Consider the following 17,176-nt stretch of genomic DNA (forward strand, 5'->3'; position numbering starts at 1 on the left):
GGAGTTCACAGTGATTCTGATCTCAAAATTAGAAAGGCAAAAAATAGCAAGCAGAGGAAATGATGCGTTACTACACAGAGGAAAGAATTATTTCACTGTCCTCCGAGACAGCAGTAGCATTATAAATGCTTTCACAATGACAGTATCAAATATATCCTTACATTATTTCTATATAATGGGTTCAAACTAAAGATGTCAAATTACATAAATTCCCATAATCGTTTGTCGTTAAATTAATAGATAACCTAAAACTCTTTAATCCTGCCTGTGGGTTTTGCGAATATTTAATGAGAAGTATTAAAAAAGATCCTCAAAACTGCCAGTCAAAAGTCATAACTCTGCACCATGTCTATTGTGAATGAAGTGCCACAAGCAGTTTGAAGTGTCTCTGTTTATTTACGATGCAAGGGTAAATAAATAACTGTTTATATATATATATATATATATATATATATATGTGTGTGTGTGTGTGTGTGTGTGTGTATGTGTATATACTGAATAAAACATTTTAAATATAAAGGTTGATTTTTTTAAGTATTGAGGGGTGGAGAAGTCATAGCCAAAATAGCCACGCTTCATTATAATGTGAGATTTTGTCCATATGACATAATAAAAGAGCGTTCATATAGCTACAGCAACAATGCTTTTCAAAATTGTTCTTTTGCGCATCACAAAATGAGGCAAATCTGGCCCTGGTTGTGATCATGACTCAGTTTTAAACGTCATTTGAAAGTTTAACCAATGAAAACTCCAATGAATCTCTGGCATGGTGGGTGGGTATAGTGGGCTGTGTCCGAAATCGCTCCCTATACCCTTGAGGTTATAGGGGACAGCCATTTGTAGTGGTGTCTGAAACCATGGTGGACCTTATCATCAAGGCCAGAGAATACCCATAATGCACTGTGAGGATTTTGCCGTACACTGAATGGCACTTAATCATCCATCCATCCATCTTCCAAACCGCTGGTCCAATGTGGGTACAGAGTAATATCATACAGGTAAATATCCTTTCTAATTGATTAATACATTCTTTAAATAAAAGAGGTATAACATGCTAGTCTCCATAGAGTTAAAGACAAATCTTTCCATTTATAATGGAGCTGCAAGTTTAAAATTATTACTAACGGCAAGCACAAACTATGCAAAAGCGGCAGCCATTCTGGCACACTCATTGTTTGAATTCACTCACTTCTTCAAGTGGACTATATTAGTGGAGTAATATAGGGAAGAGTGAATTAGGGTATTGGGGCAATTTCAAACACCACTCTAGACTACACATTCTGACCAAAATAAAAGGCGGGAGTAGGTGGGGTGGGGGCAAAATTCCCCTAATCATGGCTGTTGGATCAATGTTATTTATTTACCTTCTGTTACGGATTTCAGTTTAATAATCAAGCACTTCATAAAGGTTTAGAAAATGTTTACAAAAATCATAAGGCATTGAATTGAAAGACAATAAATTCATCAACATTAAATAATAATAATGATAAACGATACAGACATGTTAAATAACAAGACCTCACAAAGACATCTGAGAAATTGTCCATTTAATAAAACTGACAAAAATTATGTATGGCATTCCAGTGGCACATAATGGTAAATCTCATGAACAGGCTCAGGGAATGAGAGTGTTTACAGGACCCAAGCCTGCAATCCTTACATATATCTGTTTCTATGTAAAAAAATAAATAAATAAAAAATAACACACACACACGCGCGTGCGCGCGCGCTCACACAAGAACAAGAACTAAAAACCACCATCTAATGATTGAAATGAAAATGCGAAATCTGAGAAGTTTCCAATCACTGACAACCATTTCTCAACTCAGAGTGGAGGCAAGATGGTTAAAAATTTACATGCTAGGTTGCTTTTCTCTGAATATATGCAAAGGACATTTGTGCTATTTTGTATAACAAACAGAATTCATTTATTATCCTCATACTTGAATAAAATTACCATCGAAACACAGAGTTATGCTAATAAACTGCATGGCTCAGGTTTGCCATTTCCCGAATTTCAATTAGAAATGATCTTTGTTTAATCTGTTTTAGCATCATTTAAATCCATTTCCATGTGATGCAGAATGTCCTCAAAGCGAAGGACAGAATAAAACCTCACTTAGGAAAAAAAACAAAAAAAAAAACAATACAGATGCCTTGACAGGCCATTCAGAACACAGAGAAAGAACGCTTGTGGTTAGTTGTTGAATTTCTCATGTTCCCATTCATTGATCACAGCAGTGAAAAAAATACAAAAATAAACACAGTGAAACCTTTAACAAATCTGGGCCACAGTATGTATAGCTTTCAAGAGTCTTCAACAAATAATTGGCAGAGATAAAGTATGTGTTTCCATCCTCTCAATAATCCAGAGGCCAGCACAACACTTTACAGAAATGCAGATGAGACATTAGCCTGGTTAAAACCAGACCATTCTCAGTTGTAAACGATTTATGGTCTGGCAAAGCTTCATAAACAAATCATTTACAGGGTGGCGTCACCAACGGGCATCGCGGGTAGACCTAAAACCAATCAGAGCGATGAAGGAGATGACGTATGCAGAGCGGCGGCCGGTGGAGAAACATCTCCAAGTTTCAAGTTTCCTTTTAACAAAAGGAAACGTTCAAATTGCTTAAATCAGACGCGATAGCTGATTCGAACGAGTGAAGTTTGACGGCATCCATCTTTGTAATGTAGGCTACAACATCTGCTTCAAAATCCCAGCGCAAAGCCCGCCCCAACGTTTCTAATTGGTGCCGTAATTTCGACGGAAAAGGGCTTGAGTGAGCTCTTTGCCAGACTAACTTTCAGACCAAATCTAAATTTGCCAGAAGTTGTCTGGGTTTTCCCAGGCTAATGAAACATATGAAGATGCGCAACATCATCTAAAAAAAAAAAAAGAAAAAAAAGAAAGAAAACAAGAGAAACGGGCACTGTGATTCCCTAAAGCAGATATAAATGCTGTTTTACGCTCATTTGTTGAATAACAGGACAAGCATATCTAAACTGTTGTTTCTTTACATATCATATGAATAGTAATCTTTAGATCTTTATTGCATGTAGCCTAAGGCGTATGCAGTCATAAAAGGTTTGGAAGTACTTTTACTCCTTAGTGGACATTAAGCAAATGCTTTTAGCCAGTTACTTGGAATGTCTACTCGGTAACTTCGTGAATTGGCCTTTCCAAGATTTGAACCGAATTGATTTGTACTACTAGACCACTATGCTGCTACTACCAAATATACTACCCCTCCTAACATAGAGGTTCCAAATGACTTAACATAGAGGTAATTACTGACATGCCATCAAACAAAGAATAGGACATTTTCAGATTTCAATCAGGACACTATCTCAGATTCTATAAACCTTACAAACAAGAGGAGAATTTGATCTCACTGGCAAACAAATTCAAATATTTCATATTGAACAGGTAGGCTAAATAATAAGCAGTGGTTTTGAGGCTGGTTCATAAAACCTTACAAACATGAGCAGAATTTGATCTCACTGGCAAACAAATTCAAATATTTCCCATTGAACAGGTAGGCTAAATAATAATCAGTGGTTTTAAGGCTGGTTGAAAACATAAAGAGAACATCAACACTACAGATAAACGAATTAACCCAAGCTAGAAAACAGTATCTTATTTTTAAAATAGTACAATTAATAGTACAACGTTTACTCAAAATTTTGCTTGTATTTATTGTCTTCTCTTAAACCCCTCAAAACACTTCATTATAACTAAAAGGGTTAAAAAATAATATGCAAAACCTTGGGGAAGAGTTCACTTAAGCCAGAAATGTGTGCAATATTTCAGTTGCACAAAAGCAGGTGTCAGACAAAACCAGTGTCTTGAACTTATAAATATGAATTTAAATTACATAATACATTTCTTATAAATAAATTAATTGAGAACTTTGCAATCTGAAAGGACTAGCCAGTTGTGTAAACTGGATTCCCTTTCTAACCTTCATTGCAGCCAGGGCTTTCATTATCCGTTAGTTCATGACACTCCATAAGGACCATGAAGAACAGTCAAGTCACAAGAATGACTACCAAAGTCGAAAACAATTCACCCGTGTCACGCCGTTTAATTTTCAGGATAGCTGCTGAGAATTAATCTTCAAATTAAATCTCCACTAGCTGACAGTGTTGCGTTTAAACTGATTGCTGAATCAAGTTTTACATATAAGAACATCTGCAAATGGGCCCAAGAGGTTCTTGTTAAAGATACAGCGCACCCATACTAAATATGTGGTAAAGGGTTTGATGTTCTCTGAGAATGTGTAGTTCTGATGGGGCAGAATGTAAGGCATATATGTGTTCTCTCCCTGCTCCTGGATCCACACCTCATATTTCACCTCTTTGACCTTCAAGTACTTCAGGTTCCAAGGGATCTGCCATGACACCGAGAGCTTTGCTTCATTGGTGGCCTGTACTGACGTCTGACACTTGGGCTCTCTGACTCGACCAGGATGTACAGTGCTAGCCACCTTAACCTTTTTGAGATTGGGCTTTTTTAGAGCTTCTCTGAGTACGTCCAGAAAGGAGGCGATGTCCACAAAAGTGTCCTGGTAAATGCGAAAAAGCCACTCTGGATTACGACAACAAAGATGTCTTGGCACATCCTTGCTGGCAAGGATACGTTCTTGTTCCTCTTTGTCCAAGTGGACGATTCCACCCTGATCCCAGGGGCGATCGGGATATGTAACAGTGTTTTTTTCCATGGTGTTTCGCCATGCGACATACTGAAGGTCCATGCCAGGTAAGGAGGCCAAGGTTTTGTAGGGAGTGTACTGCTCTGGGTTTACAGCATAAGGGTAGAGTTCAACCACAGCGGCGCCACGGGGCAAGAACATGGAGGTGATCATCTGGGCTCCGTGCATGCTGACCAACATAGACGCCCCACTAATTATTTGGATGATGCTATCAAATGACTGCTCCTCCAAAGACACAGTGACAGTCCTCATTTGAAACTCTTGGGCTAAAGCAAGAAGAAGTTCCGCCTCATTGAGGATGAGCCTGTTAGTGGTACGTTTAAAAACTACAATGTAGTCATCGCCCTCCTCTCGCGTGATGTTAAGCCTCTCCATCAAAAATGAAGCAAACTGGCGGATCTCGTTACCCGATATCAGAATGTTGGCTTTGGGTCCTTGCGGTTGAACAAAGCCATATTGGTACCATGTTGTCATCTTTGAAAGTCCTACGTAGGACTTAGTGAAGCACATGAGTTTGCCAAAGGTCTTTAACTGCATCTTGAGTAGTGGTTGCTTGCTGCTGAGCAAACGGTAGAGATCGAAGTGAGCACCTTCACCCCAACCCTCCATGAAGACAAGCCTGGCTTCGTCATCCAAGTCTGAATACTGCTGCATTGTGTAGTAGATTGGCAAAAGATCATCGTGGAAAATGTGCATGAGGTTGTCTGGGTTAAATCGGTTCAGAATCAGAGTGACATCTGGCACAAACACAGGTTTCGGCATGAACTTCAGAGCCGCTGCCGGGAGCTCAAGAAAGTTAAAGTATTGAGTGTTGTGGTCTTCTACAGAAGAGAAGTCCAGCAGGGCAGGCTGGAAACGCCGAGGGCCAAGGTTGGGCAGCATCACAGAGTCATTACTGTGGAAGAATACAAACTCCTCAGCCTCCGAGCAGTAGCAGAGGTAGTCAAAGCGGCAGATGCGATCAGTGTGCATCTTCCCAGTGCAGACCATTCTGGTGCCATGTTCTTGGAGTGCCAACAGGGCACCGTGGTAGTCGATACGCACCTGTGAGAACTCCTGTGATTGGCGTGTGAGCTGTAGCTCCTCTTCCAACTGAGATGTGTGTTCAATCAGGCGAACGTATTTCCAAAGCAAGGCTGCCACCACTGACACCAGCAGGCCATTTAGCACTGCCGGCAGGTTCATCCTACACCCAATAGCACGCATCGCAGCAGAACTCCGACCCCACAATCATGCTCCTCTACCTGCAAAGATCAGAATACCATGAATCAGGAAGTTTGTGAGTAACTAACACCAATATATGTTTAAACAGTCATTAATGGGGAATGAATAACACCACTCGTATACATTTTTAAAACAGAGGTCTTCAACCCTTCTCCTGGATGTCTGGCAAAGTTTATACCAAACCTGCTTCATTACTTGGAGCTAAACTCCAAGAGGGAATGAATACCTATTTCTTAATTCATCATAAACAGAGTACAGAATAACCACAGAGGGGAAAAAAGAAGGAGATTGTAGGGTATGGAGAAAGGGAAGGGTACCATAAATTGTGGTATATGGTACCCTTCCCTTCCCGTGAAGTGAACTCCACGTTTATAGAAGACTGTTTCATGTTAGGACTAATACTGTATATATATATATATATATTTATAGAGAGAGAGAGAGAGAGAGAGAGAGAGAGAGAGAGAGAGAGAGAGAGAGAGAGAGAGTGTGTTTTCCATTGTGAATACATTGTGATGTATTTATATATCTCAAGACTCCAAATCATGGCAAAAAAAAAAAAAGAAGACTACGGCAGGAAGTTTGCATTACTTCAAAAAAGAAAAACCTTGACATAATCTAATCCTTTAAGCTTTTGGCATTCTAGGGTGGCCAGCAGAGCTATGGAGACCACAGAGTGGCTAAAGATGCCCACCTGAATCCACATTTTCACAGAATTTGGCACTGAAATTCATTTTAGTGTGTGTTCTCAGTGCACCATGTTTGCAACAGGGTATTAGCTGTGCCTGCTAGACTGTTTTTAGAAGGAGATCAAAAAAAAGAGATGGTTCTTTAGAAAGAAGCAGTCAAACATGAGGTGACAGTAACTGTAAAAGTGTTTTGTGTCTTTTTCTCATATGATTTAAAGTGCAGTTGTAGTTACTAGGAAATTGTGTTTTTTGACTGTGCTCACAAGCTCAACACCTGACTTTTGCCTACAGAACAACCACTGGGTCTACTCCCTCCTACCTAAACGTATCGAGCTCCCTCAGACCTACGTGCCATCCAGAAACTTGTGCTCTAGTGAACACCGTATTGTGGTGCCATCTCAAAAGCACCTTTCACACAGGGAAATTGCTGGGAACTTGCCATAACGCCTTCTGTGTGAATGCAAACACGACCCGAGATTGATACCGGCATCGATGCCGGGTTGGTGACCTACAGTAGTAACATTGCCGAATTCAGTCCCAGAACCCGCGCTGTGTGAACAAAAGCCAGGACCAATGCCGTAAAGGGTGTGTCATAGTGATGACGCTCGTGCCATCGTGCAACTCTGTTGCTCTCAGAAGAAAGTTTATGTTCGTCATCAACAAAGAAAGGACGAACAAATGTCTGCAAACTGGAACGAAGCAGAGATCAGGAGATCCTCACTATCTGCGCTGAAGCTGAGATCGTTCACCAGCTTTGTAGAACGGTATGCGTGTGTACATGTTTGACGCGTAGTACATTACACATCTCATCCTGACGTCATGTTTCTTTCCGGGATCTTTATGGGTTATGTGTGAACGCACTCACAGATCCCGGCAAATCACTGGCGAAATCAAACAATCCCGGGACAAATGCTGGGTCAAATTACCCGTGTATTTTCTGGAATCTCTGTGTGAAAGGGGCAAAAAGAGGCACAGAATCTCTTTCCTTTTCTGGTTTGTTCCCTTCTGGTCGAATGACCTGGCCCACACCCAACCAGGGGTGAGTTTCCCGAAAGCATCGTTAGCCACCTATGGTCGCAAGTTCCGTCGTTACCAATAGACTTCAATGGAAATTGCGACCATAGTTGGCTAACGATTCTTTCTGGAAACGCACCCCAGAGCTGCTGAGTCTGTGGCCATTTTCAAGAAATGGCTGAAGAAGCTTCTTTTTAGGCAACACTTGGTCCATTAATACTAACACTTTAACTTCTATTCTATATCTATTATCTTTATATATATAAAAAAATAAAATAAAATGAAAGTACACATAATGCATGAGATTAAACTGGGAAGGATCATAGCACTTGCATCTTGTTGTTCTATGGTTAGTTTAACTGCTTCTATTGTTTTCATTTGTAAGTCGCTTTGGATAAAAGTGTCTGTTAAATGAATAAATGAAATATATGAGATAAGAAAATATTTTCGAAAAGACAAAGAACCTGCTACTGTAATCTAAAATAGTGACAGCTCTTCCTATTGTTCACAACGACTGCATCAAATTGAGGGAGACGACATTCTAGCTATGTTAAAAGTTTTATCAGTGCTAAAAATTAGGAGGAGGCTGGCAGAGCTTCTTGCGGTCACATCTTGTGGATGAAAAATGCTAATTTTCAGGATGTGAAGGACAATCTACCTTGTTTGTTTTCATCCACAGTTTTTCATGTTTGGAGAATTAAGCGGTATTAACGTTCAATCCACAAGGATACAAACAGCAGGAATGGCAGTGTCGCCATTTATGCATTTATTTCCCTTCACTGCATAGACAACCCAGAGGGAAACATAAAAAGGCTTCACCAACTAACAAATGCCTGCAAAATGTCAGCTATGCATTGAAACTACTCAGCAAACCCTTAGTGGCTCACATAAGACTTAAATGTCTTTGATGTCTGCTTGGAAATTAGCCATAAACTGAAGAATTAATGGTTATAAACCCCATATTACTTGAGCTCCCCAGGGTGTATTGCCTCAAAATTTCACATGATCTCCTAAAAGGGCAACAATAAGCTTTTACTAATTAATCATTTTCATGATAATAATACTTCATCATCATTCATTCTTGCTATATAATCAAATGAAAGAAAATGTAAAAATCACAAATAATTTAAGACATACCTAAATTTGGCTTATACAAGAGGTGATAATCAAATCAACATTGCACTTCATCTCATACACTATTTATCTGGGGGAAAAAAAAATCAAATCAGCAAGGAGGGGTGTAAAAAAAAGAAGTTTTTAATAAAGTAAGAACTGTCAGAGTCATTTATAATCAAGTCTATTTTGGTTTCAGGTAACATTTACATCCGTTTCAGTGTTCAGTCTTCCTCTCTCTCTTGGGACTTAACACCCACATCGCTGTTACGCCTACACCATTCTGCCAGTGATTATTTCAAATAACTTCACTCAACTCAATGACACTGCACCATAATCGCGCAAAGAAAGTATAGCCTTGATAAAACGAACCAACAAAATGTTTCAGTAAGAATATGCACCACTCTCATTTTTAAAAAAAAGGCAAAATATACTAATATGTTGCTCATTCTGCAATTTCAAAAGTTCTTCAGTCCTGATTGAAAGTACACTGTGCACAACATGCACATTTTCTGTAATAGAATCAGTATTCTGCATGGAATAGACCTTATGTAGCCCCGCCCCTTTTCAGTGCTGCGCTTGTTGTCTTTTGACAGCGATCTTGCATAGGTATGAATGAACTGCTCGTAAAAAAAATTCCCGGACGACATTTGTTAAGACATCTGCTTTACAATGCTTATGATAAACATAACAAAAGTTATCATGAGCATTGTAAACTCTACAATAAGTAAATCCACTTCACCAGCTAATTACTCCTCGACAACGATGCAATAGAAATATACAGAGCGACCGCAAAAACGCAAGTTCAAAGACAACATTCTAAAGATGACGGCGCCCACGTTTCTCTGGTGCATAAGGTCTATAATGCAATATGTTTGACTTTTGGCTCGTTTCCACTGAGTGGTACGGTACGGTACAGTTCGGTACGCAATTATTTGCGTTTCCACTGTCAAAAGTTGTGAATGGTACCGAAAAGCTGAACCGTACCGTACCACTTTTTGGGTACCCTTCCGTTGGGGTACCTAGCACAGTGAAAGGGTACTAAAAGGTGGAGCTAGACTCACTGCAGAACGCTGATTGGTGGACAGAGTATCGTCACTCGCGCGTGCTACAAGGGCATTAGAAGCAGTTGAAATATAATTCTACTGTTATTGTGTCACGAAATGTAGTTTTAAGGCGAGAAAGTAGTTTTTTAAAGCTCAAATCTGTGGTTTATTTATAGATTTTTGATAATTTGACTGAGATCCATTCCAAGCGATCACCGGACACTCGCGCTCGTGTCCCCCGCCTGGAACAGCCTTTCCTCGGCTAGTCGTTCTGATGTTTGCCGCTGACTCTCTCTGTAGTGGTTAAACATGAGATATAGTTCGTCCTGTATAAACCTAACAGGTGATCTTTGGTCTCGTGAATCTATAATTCATTCCCTGGCCAATAGTTTTTGCAGAAGACTACATGAAGTTTCAGATCTTTGAGCGCTGAATTTGTATATTGACTGAATTGATTCTTGATGTTATATTTAAGCTTTACTGTATATCTTTTTGTACCTTTTACTTATACTTTTATAATGGCTATTATTGATAAAACTGATATTCAACAAAAAGAGATAGTTTTGTCATTATTTTATTTTATTACAAGATCATCTGTAATGTTGTTTATTGCAACATTTGTACCAATGCGATATGCAATACATTACATATTGCCTGGAATATGTTTAATATTTTTAAATTTAAACGAAAAGAGGCAGGGTTGTGTTTTATATTTAGTTTTGTTATAAATATAACGTTACATACATGCAGTGAAGATAATCAATACGTTGCCTGAACCACATTTGTGTGCTTTAGAATGTTTAAAATGTACTGAAATGAAATCGAATAGAAGCAGAGTGGTGTTTTATAACATATTTCGTTTTATTGTTGCCTAAAATGAACATACAGAGATATCCGGAGTCACAGAGCCAGAGCGAGCTGTTCCATTAGCAGAATTACTGGACTCGCGTCCTCATTCTCCTGAGTCGGACTTTGTATATCTACTTGGTATTGAGAAACGCCTAATGCCAGCGCTTGTTTCTAGTGACAAACATGCCGAGAAGCAAGAACAAGATCTGTCTGTCATTCATTATTGTTGTTGTTGTTGTTGTTGTTTACTATGTCGTTTCTTCGCGCGAAAATGACGTCGATCGCTTCTTTCCAGCAAACACGCCTATCAAGTAATGGTACTGTTGGCGGTGGAAACGCAAGCCAGATCATGGTGTACCTGACCCGTACTGTACCGTACCGTACCCCTCAGTGGAAAAGAGCCATTTTTATCGAATTTTCAGTCTGACAAAAGAACGAGAAATAAAATCAGCAATGATTTTAATAGCTATCTTACTCCTTATTTGACCAGAGTAACAAATGTTAAAGACATCTTTCACAAGATGTAATTATCAATAACCATATTTTTTTTTAATTGAACTACTCCTTTAACTCCTGTATCCAGATGTTGTCCACATACACATTGAAAAGACAAGTGTAAACGCGCTTCTGATCAGAAACGCATAATTCCTGGTCCGAGGACGTGAACAGCTTTGAGTTGAACATCACGTGTATTCATCTAGAATTTCCAGCAATTATGACATGCACATGGTGTGAACGCAGCTATAATAATAATCATCTTGATATCGTCAAAAGCATCAGCCACCTCTGATATCTCTGAATCTGACTCTATCGGCACAACCCCAGTACCTTTTCTGTTTTACAATGGATTTTAATTATTACAGTGTATACATTTAACTCTGCAAAGTGGTTGATGCTTGTATTAGCAGCATCTAGGCTGTGGATCTGATATGAAGATCACATGCAAGCTCATGTGTATCACATGCTTGACTGCTTGGCCATCATTCAGAACTGGCATATGTTTGACACACACACAGACACACGAAGGATGTTGAAACTCCTTGCATGTAATGCACTGATCAGATTATGGGAGGTTAATTCACGGCTACAATGAAAAAAAATCTAAGCTAAATCCAGACCATTGGCGCATATTAACATGGCAGAGCTCTTATCATGGGGGAAAAGGGGTTTAAAACTGATTTGTTTGGTGAAGCGATATGCAAACAGATTAAAGAGACACAGAGGCGAGTAATATGCTAAAGAGCATAAAGACTTTGGGAGCGCATGGCACTAAGGAGCTGTCCAGATCTAAATCCCTCAGCAAGAGCAGGCAGACCTCACGTCCTTGAAAAGCTGTCCTTTCCATGCATATGAAGAAAGGAAGCAGGGGGTCACATCATGTAAGAGAGTGGTTTTATTTTTCGGGGGAGCCGGGCCCACGTGTTTATGACCGCATGAGAGAGAATGGGATTATGGGCCTGGCTGACAGGGTTTGCCAAGCTCCCTTGTGTACAGCTGGGCTGTTTGCTATGTGGATGATAAGCACCGCAATGATGGGGGAAGGCAGCCTAGTGCTTCTAATGCATTTTAATAAGGCTCCTGGAAAGACACGGCTCTCAGTCTTTCAGTGGCTTTCTTCCCTTCAGGATAGCCAAGGAGATTCCCTACTCGGCTCCCTGCCCATAACAGAAAACGCTCGGGTTAAAGAGACACAATCATTATGCCCCTTCTAGGGATGCTCATTTCGGTTGATTTCCCAACCGACAACCGCAGCTCGTTATCCGAGCATTAACCGTTATTGATAAGATTATAATATTGATTTGGCATTAAATAAAAATAAAATTAACGAGTGTCTGTGACCCAAATAAAATTTTCACGGACCTGCAGCATTTTTGACAGTGACTACAAAGAAAAACAGAACAAAATAATATAAAATAAAAACATAAAATAGGCCTTTTTTATTTAAATAATTCACAAATTAAGAGCGCTGAATCCGTTTGAAGCTTTGAATTTTTTTTTTACATTTTTTTTTGTTTTCCGTCAGAGTTTTTTTTGTCAAATAAAAATAGCAGGCCAACATGTCTACACGATGGGGTTTAGTCTGGAGTGCAGCCTGTTGACAGTAAGAGTCGCGGCAGAAAACACCCTCACCGATGAGACAGATGTCCCGGGAATACAGAAATTACGTCTCGCATGGAGTGTCCAGAGAGGCCAGCTTCGGGAAGCGCCTTTCATTTGCTTATGGATGTTTGCGTCGCAAGTGATATTGCATTGTTTTTGTACCTACTGCTGTATTGTAATACTGAGTAGCATATTTTGCAAGTAATTTCGTCAACCTTTCTGTCAAAATAGTCCAACACTACTTCTTTTCGCTCGCTTCATTTTGCTTGCTCAGCTAAATATGTCTGTAAGCACGTGTGGTTGCGCGAGTCGACGCGCCCCGCGAGTTAAAAAATATAGGCTATAAAGTATTATTTTTAACCATGCAGCAAAAAAAAAGTCCAAAATTCAAATACTTTTAACTTTTAAACCATTACCTGATAGTTGCTAATAGTACCTGATGATAATCGATCAAAATTTTTACTTTCAGTTAACGGTTTGGTCAATATGCATCCCAGCTTCTTCGTATGTTCTGCAATTTTTTTTGTGACCAAGCTTTTTAGCCATTTTGTGCTAATTTATGTGCCGATTTTGAATTTTGCTGAAGTACTTCAGACGGACTTTGATTTGCAGTTGTTTTTTTAGCATTTTGCGCCGTAAGTGTTTTGAGTTTAACAATTTCATACAATGCACTTCTCTTTTTGAACCAAAAAAAAAAAAAACTACACTTAGCAAATCATTTTTAAAATGCCTAACTCTTGTAGTACACAGATGTATTGTCTTTTATCTTCTATAAATTAGCATAGGGTGATGAAGCAGGTTCCAGAATTCACTTATTGTTATTACCCTTAAAGGGATACTCCACTTTTTTTTTTTAAATAGGCTCATTTTACCACTCCCCCAGAGTTAAACAGTTGGGTTTTACCGTTTTCGAATCCATTCAGCCGATTTTCTCATATTTAGAAGAATATGAGTATACAGACAGTTTTTGGTCTCATTGACTTCCATAGTATATTTTTTTTCCTACTATGGAAGTCAATGAGACCAGAAACTGGTTACTGATAACTGATTCAAAAACGGTAAAACTCAACTGTTTAACTCTGGGGGAGTTGTAAAATGGGCCTATTTCCAAAAAAAAAAGTGGAGTATCCCTTTAATAAGCTGCATGCTGATTCATATAGTAAACTAAGCACAGAAAAAGGCAAACGTCTTCAGTGTCCCTCTGTTCCTCAGGGACAGATGAAGAATGGGTCTGAAAGAGCTTTTCAGAGGGGGTTACAGGAAACAGTGTCACTCTGCCTCCTGGGAGAAGGACTCTACGTAACACTGCAGAGCTGGGTTGAGGACAGCTAAATGACAAAACACTGGAGCAGGAAAAAGACAGGGGGCAAATCAAAAAGAGGAAATATACATAAGAATTGAGTTTGGTTATGGAAAGTGAGGCAATATAAATAATAATAATTTGTTACATTTATATATAGTGCTTTTCTAGGTACGCAAAGCGCTTTGCATATGGAAAGGGGAATCTCCTCAACCACCACCAATGTGCAGCATCCACCTGGATGATGCGACGGCGGCCATATTGCGCCACAACGCCCACCACACACCAGCCAATCTGGCTATATTTTGGCACAGGCTATAGCATTTTTAGAGAATAGGGAACAATCTGAATAGAAAAATACTTTCGCTGATTCTTTTGATGATAACATCAACCCCTAAATGTTGCGGCTGTTGGATTCAATGCAGGCAGTCAATGTCCGTTATCAATTTTAATTTGAAATGCAGTGTTTTAGGGAGATCAAAAAAGCATTAAATAGCCTAGGCTTATATATTTTCCTGTCTGTTGCCTCATACAGTTCAGCACAAGATAGTTGCTAGTGAACAGATTGAGATGCATGTTCTTGAGCATTGTCATAACTTTATTTCTATTACTAGTCTTGCGTCCTGCACCAACCTAGCAACTGCCATTGAGATGAATGGGAATGTTAGCTAATAGCAAACTCCGTGTATTAAAGACCTGTCAACTAAAAAGAAACATTCATTTGAAGACGGATAAAGTCAAACAGATAACAAAATTTAGTTTCATATAACCCCTGTCTCTGCACCAATATCCTGGTTAGACATTAGAGTTAGGATGTCTCAGACGATTAAGGCAGTTCTATAGTTTTGAGAGTGACATCTAGCAGGCATTCCTGTCCTTGACGAAAATGAAAGTTGATCCATTGTAACAGTCAGCAAGAAAGCATGTACATCAGGACAAATGCCTTTAAAAAGGTTGGCTTATATATGTCAAATGTTTATAATAGTGGCAGCATCAAATCTGGTGCTGTCCTTCCAGTTGTGCCCTTTGCATCCGGTTTTACTTCTATTCTAATTGCCTGTGCTTTTAAAAGGTCACTCTTTGAAGTTTTCCAGCAATGATGACATGATGAATGATCAGGTCAAAATAATTTGTATCAAACAGATCTGACTCATTTGAGTACAAGTCAATCATAATTGCAATACAGGCACTCTTAAATGATCAAATAAATACATAAATAAATGGGATATGCCCTCTCTCTCTCTCTGCATGCATATGTATATACATACATTATATATATATATATATATATATATATATATATATATATATAGACACACACACAATACTGTGAAACACAACAGGTAGCAGTTTATTACAGCTATTGGTCTTATGCGATGCTTTATATATAATATATACAAGTCTAGTCTAGAAATTATGTCGCGAGTTGTGATTGGACATATAGAATAGAAATCATGCGGATGATCGATCGGTAATAAAAGAGAATAAGCATATACCTTTTCATGACGACAGCTGGTTGGGAAGAAAAAAAAAACTTTTGTTGCAATAAGTTTTCCAAAACAGACAGACAATAATACATAACAAACCATATGGAAAAGCAAATGCATATCATACCTGTGGGAAAGGTGAGCCAGGACGAAGTGATGTGAATTCACTGCGGATACACTGTTTCAGCAGCAGCTCCAGCAAACCAGCGCCAATGATCATTTACAACTTTACAACGGACAAACGCATCATTGTAGGGGTAATTGTGTTAAATACGAGATGTGTTCATTCACCACAGCGACTAACTGACGGCTTATCGGCAATTTTATCGCTACGTTGCACAAAATCGACTCTGTCGCGCGTATTCTGCGAGCATTTACAGCTGCTGGCGAAGTCTCCACCCACAGCTATGACCGAGCTCAGAAGAGAAAACCTCGCGAGATCTTATCGCCTCTAATCAGTCTGACGTTTGTATTCGTGTGTTATCGCGAGAGCATCGCAGCACAATTAAAAAAGTCCCATATGAGAAGCACAATGAAAGTAGGCTACATATCATCTCCTAGTTAATTTAATTTATTTAAAATAATGTTTTTTAAATATTAAATGGTAAATTGGGGGAAAAAAAACTCGGTATAAGGCTGACACGCTGCCCCCACCAATGTAATTGTAGGCTACCTATATATTTAATTATTTTTTTACTAGTTAAATAACTTAAGAATATTGCCTTGTGGCATACTTATACATATTATACTTATTCACTTAATGTATGTATTAAAGTTCAAACTTTCAACTCAACATTCAACTCGACATTCAACTCGTTTATTTGAGAAACTGTTGGTGACTTTGGAGATCTCTGGAAGGTGTTTTAATAGTATATGATTGAGTGAATACTATTCAGAATCTTGGGTGTCACTGTAATTTTAAAAGTTTACTTTAGCAAACCTTCTAAAACTAATAAGCTAATATATAATGACACGGGGATTGTAGGCCTATTATGGAGGCTAGCCTACATCTTTGTCATGAACGCAGATAACATGACCTGACCAGGCTACAGAACTTTTTTATTGACTTACAATTTGCCTAACTGAGAAATTGTCCATGCCATGATTGAGTCTCGTGTTTTGAAAACGATTCTCTTTTAAACGTGATATGAATTGTCAGTTCTTGTTGATTCTAAGCGGTAATACGGCGCCCTCTAGAGCCAATTTTGAGGTACAGCAACAATTCATAAAAATGCGTTCATAGAAGATTAGCAAACTAGCAAAATTTTATATTTTAATCACTAAAGTGACCAGTGCCTGCGTGTCTCATAATATTCTTAATAATTGTAATTTATTCTGTGGTAAATTGTTAATGCAGAGCTCTTTAAATACAAAGAGTATCACTAATTGACCAGTAGATGGCAGACGATAGCTTTAAAAAGCCATTTGTGCTTTTCAGTTCCTTACTACAGTATGTGGAATGCGAAAATAAATGCTGAATTTAATATTCATTGTTGAGGCAGTGTGTAGTTGGCTATTGTATAACGAAACTTCTTTTCGAGAAACAAATGGTAATTGCATTGCTCATGCTCTCTGCAGTCATGTATTTGGCCTGCATCTCTCTCCAGTGAACTGCAGCTTTATTACATCTTTTATAAGAGCC

The 17,176-nt window shown here is 38.8% G+C and overlaps 1 protein-coding gene across 2 annotated transcripts; it reads right to left on the bottom strand.

The window, feature by feature from the left end:
• Positions 1–1,530: 1,530 nt before the first annotated feature.
• Positions 1,531–16,443, bottom strand: pomgnt2 (protein O-linked mannose N-acetylglucosaminyltransferase 2 (beta 1,4-)). Of its 2 annotated transcripts, XM_039694566.2 has the most exons (3): positions 15,662–16,443; positions 15,544–15,559; positions 1,531–5,959 (listed from the first exon to the last, which is right to left on the bottom strand). In XM_039694566.2, the coding sequence occupies exon 3, from the start codon at positions 5,919–5,921 to the stop codon at positions 4,173–4,175; it is 1,749 nt and encodes a 582-aa protein (XP_039550500.2). In that variant the 5' UTR covers positions 5,922–5,959; positions 15,544–15,559; positions 15,662–16,443; the 3' UTR covers positions 1,531–4,172. The 2 variants fall into 2 exon arrangements, with proteins under 2 accessions (XP_039550500.2, XP_039550501.2); XM_039694567.2 differs by lacking the exon at positions 15,544–15,559.
• Between the last annotated feature and the right edge of the window lie 733 nt (positions 16,444–17,176).

Source organism: Pimephales promelas, chromosome 12, assembly GCF_988280905.1.
Source record: "Pimephales promelas chromosome 12, fPimPro1.hap1.1, whole genome shotgun sequence".
NCBI lineage: Eukaryota > Metazoa > Chordata > Actinopteri > Cypriniformes > Leuciscidae > Pimephales > Pimephales promelas.

What these genes read in the sequence shown, in the direction of transcription:
- pomgnt2 (XM_039694567.2), bottom strand. Translation starts at nt 5,921, where the DNA reads ATGCGTGCTATTGGGTGTAGGATGAACCTGCCGGCAGTGCTAAATGGC.